This window comes from Staurois parvus, unplaced genomic scaffold (assembly GCF_062004578.1).
Source record: "Staurois parvus isolate SC_StPar_1 unplaced genomic scaffold, SC_StPar_1.0 ptg000897l, whole genome shotgun sequence".
NCBI classification, from domain to species: domain Eukaryota; kingdom Metazoa; phylum Chordata; class Amphibia; order Anura; family Ranidae; genus Staurois; species Staurois parvus.
In genome coordinates this window covers 722,703-732,459 of record NW_028318693.1, presented here as the reverse complement: position 1 = coordinate 732,459, position 9,757 = coordinate 722,703, and the positions used below count along the sequence as shown (strand labels likewise).

General features: G+C 49.7%; 2 protein-coding genes across 2 annotated transcripts; one reads left to right on the top strand and one right to left on the bottom strand.

Moving 5' to 3' along the window:
• On the bottom strand, positions 1 to 462 carry LOC149442264 (histone H2A type 1). Its single transcript, XM_089656233.1, has one exon. The coding sequence runs from the start codon at positions 449 to 451 to the stop codon at positions 59 to 61; it is 393 nt and encodes a 130-aa protein (XP_089512359.1). The 5' UTR covers positions 452 to 462; the 3' UTR covers positions 1 to 58.
• Positions 463 to 740: 278 nt separating this feature from the next.
• LOC149442263 (histone H2B 1.1) lies at positions 741 to 1,206 on the top strand. The gene has a single exon (XM_089656232.1). It carries the CDS (start codon positions 769 to 771, stop codon positions 1,147 to 1,149), a length of 381 nt encoding a protein of 126 aa, XP_089512358.1. The 5' UTR covers positions 741 to 768; the 3' UTR covers positions 1,150 to 1,206.
• Positions 1,207 to 9,757: the final 8,551 nt, after the last annotated feature.

Genomic DNA, 9,757 nt, shown 5'->3' with positions numbered 1-9,757 from the left:
TGGGGGGCTCTGAGAAGAGCCGTTGTGTTGGCGGATAGAAGGGGATCCTGTGGGGGGATTACTTGCTCTTGGCGGCCTTGTGGCTCTCGGTCTTCTTGGGCAGCAGCACGGCCTGGATGTTGGGCAGGACTCCTCCCTGGGCGATGGTGACGCCGCCCAGCAGCTTGTTGAGCTCCTCGTCGTTGCGGACAGCCAGCTGGAGGTGTCGGGGGATGATGCGGGTCTTCTTGTTGTCTCGGGCGGCGTTGCCGGCCAGCTCCAGGATCTCAGCCGTCAGATACTCCAGGACGGCGGCCAGATAGACGGGAGCTCCGGCCCCGACCCGCTCGGCATAGTTGCCCTTCCGGAGCAGACGGTGAACACGACCGACGGGGAACTGCAGACCGGCCCGGGACGATCGGGTCTTGGCCTTAGCCCGAGTCTTGCCTCCTTGTTTGCCACGACCAGACATGATTGGATGACTGACGAATCACACACAGATAGGCCCCAGCAGCCGCTTCCTCTCCTTTATACACTCCATGCTCTGACGTCACACGCTGGGATTGGTTGCTTTTGAATTAAGCCAATAGTGATCAGACTTGTTTCTACATCAATCAGGGCACGAGGATAGACAGCATGACGTCACTTTCCATCACATGTCGACGTTCTCCAATAGGAAGTGTGAGGCAGTACGAAGCTCCTTTGCATAGGCCGCCTATAAAATCAGCACATGAGGGCGGCTCCAGCACACTTTCCCCGCAGCCAGCCAAGCAGTGGTGAACCCTGATCATGCCTGAACCAGCCAAGTCTGCGCCGGCGCCCAAGAAGGGCTCCAAGAAAGCCGTGACTAAGACCCAGAAGAAGGACGGCAAGAAGCGGAGGAAGACTAGGAAGGAGAGTTATGCCATCTACGTGTACAAGGTGCTCAAGCAGGTCCACCCCGACACCGGCATCTCGTCCAAGGCCATGAGCATCATGAACTCCTTCGTCAATGACATCTTCGAGCGCATCGCCGGCGAAGCTTCCCGCCTGGCTCATTACAACAAGCGCTCCACCATCACCTCCCGGGAGATCCAGACCGCCGTCCGCCTCCTCCTGCCCGGAGAGCTGGCCAAGCACGCCGTCTCCGAGGGCACCAAGGCCGTCACCAAGTACACCAGCGCCAAGTAATCCCCCGGGGCCCCATCATCCCAACAAGGACACAAAGGCTCTTCTAAGAGCCGCCCACCATTCCAATCACTGAGCTGTCATCACATTGTATTGCCGCTAGAGGTCCCCCACACGTCACACTTACACTGGACATTCGTCATTCTGTAGTACAAGGGCCTCCCTCATTGGATACACATTGGAGGGGCACCTGGTTTGGGGGAATCTACAGGAAGGTTGTAGAATGTATGGCCGGCCTTCCATGGGTCATGACATCGGTCATTGTTGTACAATCTGATTGGAAGGTATAAATCTGAAGATGTATTCTAGGTACAAGAAATCCATCCGAGTCCCACATTCCCCTTATTCCGGAATTTCTGATGTTTTCCCTCTTGGAGATGTAAAGGTTCTCATTTGTACATTAAATATTGTCTGCTAGTGGGAGCCGGAAAATAAACCGCCCGATCGCATTGTATATCTTCCCCGATACAGAAGTCAGTATTTCCCATCCTATGGAGGGCGATCCTATAGTATCCAGGAATATAGATCTATAGGGGTCATGGGGGGGGGACAGGTTCGCTTTGTGTTTGATGACATATGTAGGACTATGCACAGAGCAGGCTCATGTCTGGAGACGTGTATACAGGGGGATGCTGCTGGGGGAGGGGGGACATTGTCAGTATACAGGGGGATGCTGCTGGGGGAGGGGGGACATTGTCAGTATACAGGGGGATGCTGCTGGGGGAGGGGGGACATTGTCAGTATACAGGGGGATGCTGCTGGGGGATGGGGGACATTGTCAGTATACAGGGGGATGCTGCTGGGGGAGGGGTGACATTGTCAGTATACAGGGGGATGGGGGACATCGTCAGTATACAGGGGGATGCTGCTGGGGGATGGGGGACATTGTCAGTATACAGGGGGATGCTGCTGGGGGATGGGGGACATTGTCAGTATACAGGGGGATGCTGCTGGGGGAGGGGTGACATTGTCAGTATACAGGGGGATGCTGCTGGGGGATGGGGGACATTGTCAGTATACAGGGGGATGCTGCTGGGGGATGGGGGACATTGTCAGTATACAGGGGGATGCTGCTGGGGGATGGGGGACATTGTCAGTATACAGGGGGATGCTGCTGGGGGAGGGGGGACATTGTCAGTATACAGGGGGATGCTGCTGGGGGATGGGGGACATTGTCAGTATACAGGGGGATGCTGCTGGGGGATGGGGGACATTGTCAGGATGGGGACTTCTGGACACACTTGGCCTAGTTTAGGGCTCATCTGCTTCCAGTTATTACTGACACACATCCTGTCATTTGTCTCCTTTTGTCATACATTCCTGGGAGTCTAACTATGGGACATATATACACCATCATCCACCCAACTTACATCGTAGGAAGACACGACTCAGACCATCAGATGGACAAATATTGGCTCTTGTTTTATATCATTGTCGGATTTTGTATTATGAGGGTTTTGAGTGATTAAAAAAAAGAAATTGATCTTCCCAGATAAAACGGTAAATGGATGCGGTCAGTTCTCCGTATCGGATTTGGCGGGAAGAGGGCAGATTGTCTGTGACGTCACATAGAATTCCGGCGGGAGATTTGAATGAAGCAATTAGAAAGTTCAGCCAATGACAGTTATAGACGTTTCCTTCAGATAGTAAAACATCTTTTTTCTACGTGGAGTGTGAAGGAGGTGATGAGATCTGTTCCCTCAGTCGGGAGGATCGTTGTTCGGTATATATTGAACGATCTCTGATCTTCAGGAGAAACTCATCACAACTAAAGGAAGGCGGATAAGATCAGTCCCTGCAATAAGATGTCATTTCCCCAGAGTCTCACACTGAAAGCATTTTCTATGAATGTATAACATTCGGACTTTTCGCTAAGATCAAGTGTAGTATCTGTTCTTAAGAAGAAGAAGAAGAAGGAGAAGGAATCCGATCAAGATCCCTGGGAAGCCCTCCTGAGAACTCCTCTGCGACAAGATGGGGAAGAGACAGACCGAGAAGCCGCAGAACGCCGCCCCCGCCAAGACCCCGGGAGAAGCCCCCTCCGCCTCCACCTCCACCTCAGATCGCTCCGGCCCTGCAGACGGTCTCCCTCCCCTGGAGCCCTGGATGAAGCAGACAGTCGTGCTGCGGCTGAAAGAAGTGGAAGGCAGAGTCCCGGACATGACCCCGGAAGTCTTTGGGAAGAAAATGATCCTTGAACAAGGATTTAGCAAGGCAGAGACCCTGTCGGTGCAATCCTTCATGAGAGGTATTTTCTTTGTCACTTTTGTTTCCCTACAGGTATGCAGAAGGTACTGGGAGGCAGTGAAGACCTCTGGACCCGACTCCCTCTTCCGCAAGTTCATTGTGAACTCTCCCATCCAAAGGGACGAAAGGCGGATCACGGTGTCCATGAGAAACCCTCACGCCCCTGGTAGAGACATTGCCACCTACCTTCAAAGGTTTTGCGTCGTGTTGAAGGACCCAGTCCGGATACTAGACGCCAACGGCTTCTGGACAGGTAAGTGGGCTGTGTTTTGCAGGCTACTAAGAGATCGTCCCGCTGGAGATCTCCAACACCTGCAACAGTGCTTCTCCCTGGGATCGTCAGCAGGACTCCTACATTACCCCGATCAACCCCAGTCATGCCGCAGGTGCGGCCAGCCGGGGCACGAGGGTAAGGAATGCCATGTGCTTTCATGTAGGTTCTGTCGGTCTGCAGGCCACGAGACCAAGGATTGCCCGAGGTCCTGAACCTGCAACCTCTGTGGACGGTCAGAGCACGTCTACAGAGACTGCCCAGAGAGAAGCAGGACGTACGCTGGGGCCCTGAGCAAGGGCCCTGCCACCAAACCAGCGCCACAGAAACCTCCAAAGGACCCAGGTAAGAGGAACCCTGGTCCCCCTGCCCCTGGCCCCCCTGCCCCTGGCCCCCCTGCCCTCCTGCCCCCCCATGCCCTGTTTCCACCCCCCCCTGACCTGGCCTCACAGGAGGATTTCCCGCCCCTTCCCCCTGCCACCCCCGTCAGCAGCTCTGCGGCGGGGTACAGGAAGCGGAAGAAGGAGCAGGCCAGCCCGGCGGCGGAGGACCCCTCCTCCGCCACCAAACGGCCTGCCATCCTCCAGAATGTCGCAAGTCCCGACCCCGTGGGGGTGGACCTCGACACGCTGGAGGAAGAAGAGGTGGAAGAAGAGATGGCTCTGACCCAGTCGGAGCCAGATCTCTCCACCGACTTCGATGAGGTCCTCAACGAGGTCCTCAATCAGATTGGTCTGGGCCAGGACATTTGTCAGGCTGCAGAGGTCACAGAGGTCGCCCCCCCTCTCCAGGGGAGGTAAGCACAGCCCCTGCCGACTAACCCCTTCATCTCTTTCCCATGATGGCTGAGATATCTATCTTTTCCATTAATGTGAGGAGCATCAAGGATGCGTCTAGGAGGCAGACTGTGCTGACCTTTCTTTCCACACAGCAGAGTGATGTGTACATGCTTCAGGAGTGCGCACTTCCCCCTCTGAGGAGGTACACTCATTTGTCCTCCCAGTGGACCCACGGTCCCTCCTACTGGTCTGGGGGTGGCGATTGCAAGTCCGCAGGGGTAGCGGTTCTTATCAGGGGTGGACGTTTCACTGTTGACTCTGTCCACAAGCTCGTCTGTGGCCGCCTTTTGGTCATTGACGGCTCGTGCAAAAATGCAGTTTCTGAGGCAAAACCAAGAAATAGAGAAGAACTGTGGAATGTAGTCCAATCATCCTGGGCTGGAATACTTGATCACAGGGGCCAGAAGTTGGGTGACTCCATACAACACAGATGTACAGCAGTTCTCAGAAACAGTGCGACTACAACCAAATATTCATTAAGTCATTCAAAGGAAAGCAAAATCTTCAAACATTTTCAGTTTATATAGTGAATGTTTGAGTTTGTAAAGAAGAATACAAACACTGCTATTTTTTTGAACCGTCTAATATTCACTTTTCTTCAATTTTTTTAGAGGAACAACACAAATTTGATGTATTTTTCTTCATGTTTTGATTTGGAATAGAATGTGTCGTGTTCCCAATGCATTTGTGTGGATGGAAATAAAAGCTATTAGAAGGATTTTCAGCTTTATTCACTTTTTTCAACACACTGCTATTATTTTGAACACAACTGTATACAGTAAACTCAAAGTTAGTTATACATTTAGGCCAAAATGTATTCTGTTACATGTATTTGGTAAAAAAAAAGATTCCAGTAAGTGTATATTGATTGTTTTGTGTGAAAATTATAGCATCTACAAACTATGGTATAGATACTGCAATTTACATCATTTTTGCTATACAGCGCTGCTCTAGTTTAACTGACAACTGCGCAGTCATGCAATACGGTACATTAATTAAATTTATGTCCTTTTCTCACATAAACATAGATTTTTATTTTGGTAGTATTTGATCACGTGCGCGCTTTTTTTTGCACATTAAACAAAAAAAAAGACTGAAAATTTAGAAAGAAACTCAATATTTTCTAATATCTGTCATAAAAAACATCCAAAAAATTAAAATGTTGTTAAAAAGTTAGTCCAAAATGTACTCTGCTACATATTGTTGGTTAAAAATTCCCAATAAGTGTACATTGATTGCTTTGTGTGAAAGTTATAGCGTCTACAAACTATGGTATAGATAATTAAATTTACACAGCTTTTACTTTCTGACTGCCCATAACATTTATTGAGGTGCTAAAATACCAGGATAGAACAAAAAACCCCAAATGAAAACTTTTCGGAAAGTAGACACCCTAAGCTGTCTGCTAAGAGGCATATTGAGTCCATGGAAGACTTAATTTTGTTTTCACAAGTTTTTGGAAAATTACATTTTTTTTTTTGCACAAAGTTGTGATTTAAAATGATATATTTCTCACACAAGCCATGGGTATATGTGGAATTACACCCCAAAATACATTCTGCTACTTCTACCAAGTATGGGGAATACCACATGTGTGAGACTTTTTGGGAGCCTAGCCACATGCAAGAGCCTGAAATCCAATGACTAAGTAATTTTCAGATCTCATTTTTTTCACACAAAGTTTTGAAATATATATATATATATATATATATATATATAAAAAAAATAAAAATATGTTTTTGTTTCCTTTTTTGAAAATGCAATGCTATCTGAGGTACATCTTAAAACATCTGGGAATGGGAAGGGGGGAGAGATTTTAAAGCAATTTCAAGGTAAAGCTTTATTTTCTCCAATCAGTTTATTTCTTGCAGTTATTACCTTTTGTCCCACCAGCCCCTCTGTACTAGATTGTAAGCTCCCTGGAGCAGGGCCTCCTAACCCTCTTGTATTGAATTGTATTGTTGCTGTATTGTCTCCATTTATATTTTTCACAGCACTGCACAAAGTGTTGGCTCTATATAAATCCTGAATATTATTAATAATAATAATAATAATCACCATCATCAGATAATATTAATACGATTCCCTTCTTCTTGGTCTGAGCAAAAGGGGGACACCCCGATCCACCACATGGCAGATAATATTAGGATTTCCAGCAAAGGTCTCATTACTGAAATGATCTCTGGGGGAATCGAATGTTGATGGATTGCAACAATGTATCAAGAAGAGCAGAAAAGAGAAACATATTTTAAGTAACAACAAAATCCTTCCCGTCTATGTGTGTAATATAGTGACACCTAATGGGAGTGTTGAGCATTGCAGCCAATCCTCCCATCCCCCCAATATGCAGGTTAGTCCGTTCCGGATAGAGAGGAGCGGTGCTCTTGGGGGGGGGGAGAGGAGCGGTGCATGACAGCTGACCTATTCATCAAAGGGGTGACGTCTCCCAGGCGATGTATTTAACTCTTTATGGTCATATTCTGGTGACAACTCAACATTTGGCAATATTCCTTTACTTTTCCTCTACCTGATAACACTAAACAGGACAAAGACCGAAAATGGAGCGCAGAGAGCAGAAAAAACGCTGCAATCCTCTTTTTTTCCGAAACAGAAACTTTTTTTTTTTTGTTTGTTTTGTTTTCGTTTGTTCTGTGCGCGTTTTTTTCTTCTGTACTTCACATAATTTGTACAATTTCATTTTTGCCCTCAATGCCACATGACAAACAAACAAAAACAGAATTTTAGGTTTGTTTCAGAACGGAGATGTGTATGTGAGGGGGGGGGGGGTAAGTATCAGGGTCAGTAGACGTGTTTGTCAATATTTGGCTCTCAATGTCCATTTGTGATGATGATCCAATAATGACACCTAGGCCATGACACCTGACACCCTGTAATGGGCGGAGCCCTTTGTATCTGTCCCAATGTCTGCCATGACAGGACACAAGGATCTCCTGTGATCGGCCGATGTTTTTGTTCCCGGCTCCTTGTAGTCAGCTAGAGATGAGCCGAGTTGTGTATTAGAGGGAAATGTTTGGTGATCTCCCCTCTTCCCTCGTGTAATGTGAAGCGGATTGTAGTGGGGGATGGGAGCAGATTGTTTTGTGGGTAGAATGTGTCCCCCCAAGCAGGTAGAAGGCAGAATGGGCCCCCCACTCCGGAGGATGGTTGTGTTTGCAGCCTCTGTGTTCAGCCTCGTGAGCAGCTCCTGACAGCTGGAAGTGACCCCCGATAAGTGACAGTCCAGGGAGCAGATCGGCTCCCCGGTGCACATCGGACATCGTTATCTTTCGGTATAAAATCGGTTTTATATCTACCGGGAAACACATGAAGAGAGAGAAGAATCCCTGACTGTGGAGAGACAGCGAGTGGGCGTGTCTGATGTGTAACCAATAGCAGCTCAGAGTGGAGTTGTGTGTCAACCAATCGCAGTGTTAGAAGGTCTGTATATAAGGCGGAGCGCCGTGTGATTTGTAATGAACTATTGTGGAAACATTTCCCGAGTCATGACGGAGACTGAGAGCGCCCCAGCCGCCGCTCCTCCAGCGGAGGCCGCCGCCAAGAAGAAGCCGGCTAAGAAGGCGTCAGCCGGAGGAGGAGCCAAGAAAGGCATCAAGAAGGCGTCCCGGTCCTGCCGTGTCCGAGCTCCTCGTCCAAGCCGTGTCCGCTTCCAAGGAGCGCAGCGGGGTGTCCCTGGCCGCCCTGAAGAAGGTCCTGTCCGCCGGAGGATACGATGTGGACAAGAACAAGAGCCGCCTGAAGATCGCCCTCAAGGCGCTGGTGACTAAGGGGAGCCTCGTCCAGGTCAAAGGTCATGGGGCCTCCGGATCGTTCAAGATCAACAAGAAGCAGCCCGACGGCGCCAAGGCGAAGCCCAACAAACCGGCCGCCGCCAAAAAGAAGAGTAACAAAAAGCCTTCGGCGGCGGCCAAGCCCAAGAAACCGGCCGTCAAATCCCCCAAGAAGGCGGCCGGAAAAGCCCCCACCGCAGCCAAGAGCCCCAAGAAGAAGCCGGCCGCCAAGAGACCAGCAAAGGCTGCAGCCAAGAAGGTGACCAAGAGCCCCAAGAAGAGCAAAGCTGCAGCCAAGCCGAAAAAAGGCGCCAAGAGTCCCGCTAAGGCCAAGCCGGCAGCTAAGAAGGCGGCTAAGCCCAAGAAGGCCGCTCCGAAGAAGAAATAATGGGCGGCGACCTCCTTCATCTCCACCCCCCAAAGGCTCTTCTCAGAGCCCCCCACCTCCTCCCAACAGAGCTCTCCATACATACACCGACCACGAGCAGCATCCAGTCTCCATCCTCCTCACATTGTACACTTGTCCCTTATAGGTCATCCAATGATTCCTCCGATCCTACAAATGATTACTGGTTGGCCAAAGGAGAGATCCTTCCCGATACATTTCACAGGCCCGACCCCCCTCCACACACACCGACATCTGTCATAGACGGATCGGAGATGTCATTTCCGCACACTCTCTGTGGGATGGGGGGGAGGGGTAACAATGAACATTTCCCGCACACTGTGGGATGGATTGGGGGGGGGGGGGTAACAATGAACATTTCCCGATCCTTCTACAAGGAATTCCCAGCCTTCATTATTATTGTGGAAGTTGTACGGAAACGCCATGTAATGATCGGGGACACATCATCCTCTGGACGGGATCTAATGATCGCACGGAGAACATCGTGTTGTGCGGACAATGTACTCCTTCCTATGGATGGATCGCCTCTACAACACAATACAAAACGGGGAGCGGCTTTCCAGGTGCCATTTGGAGGGACGAGTCTCCGGGGAAGATCCGGTACAGTCTGCTATTGGCTGACAGATAAACGCCGGATGTTCTGATTGGAGGAGAGGAATATTTTTAAATGTCCCGCCAAAATTTCCAGAATGATGAATTATATTTTCTATAGAACACCGGCCGGGGCGGCACACGGAGAGCAGAAGGAAGAATGTGTCCGTGTGTGCCGCCCCGGCAGAGCGATGTGATCTGTGATGACCCCGATGTAGTATCGGAGGAGGTAATAGAGGACATGACTGACCCCCCCATAGTGACATCTCCGTGTGGAAGGGACCCATTCGGATGGATCTCATTGTATGTTTCGTTATGGGTTGTAGAAATGAATAAAACCAGTAAAGGAATGCCGGTCCCGGGGCACCGAGAGGAGGAATTGTCCGATTCCCCCGATAACTTGTATTATAGATTCCTGTCTATCCTATTCATTGTAGTTCGGTAGTGTAGAGCTCTGTGTGGGGGGAGG

Excerpts from the sequence above, each read along its gene's own strand:
- LOC149442264 (XM_089656233.1), bottom strand. The coding sequence starts at position 451 with ATGTCTGGTCGTGGCAAACAAGGAGGCAAGACTCGGGCTAAGGCCAAG.
- LOC149442263 (XM_089656232.1), top strand. The coding sequence starts at position 769 with ATGCCTGAACCAGCCAAGTCTGCGCCGGCGCCCAAGAAGGGCTCCAAG.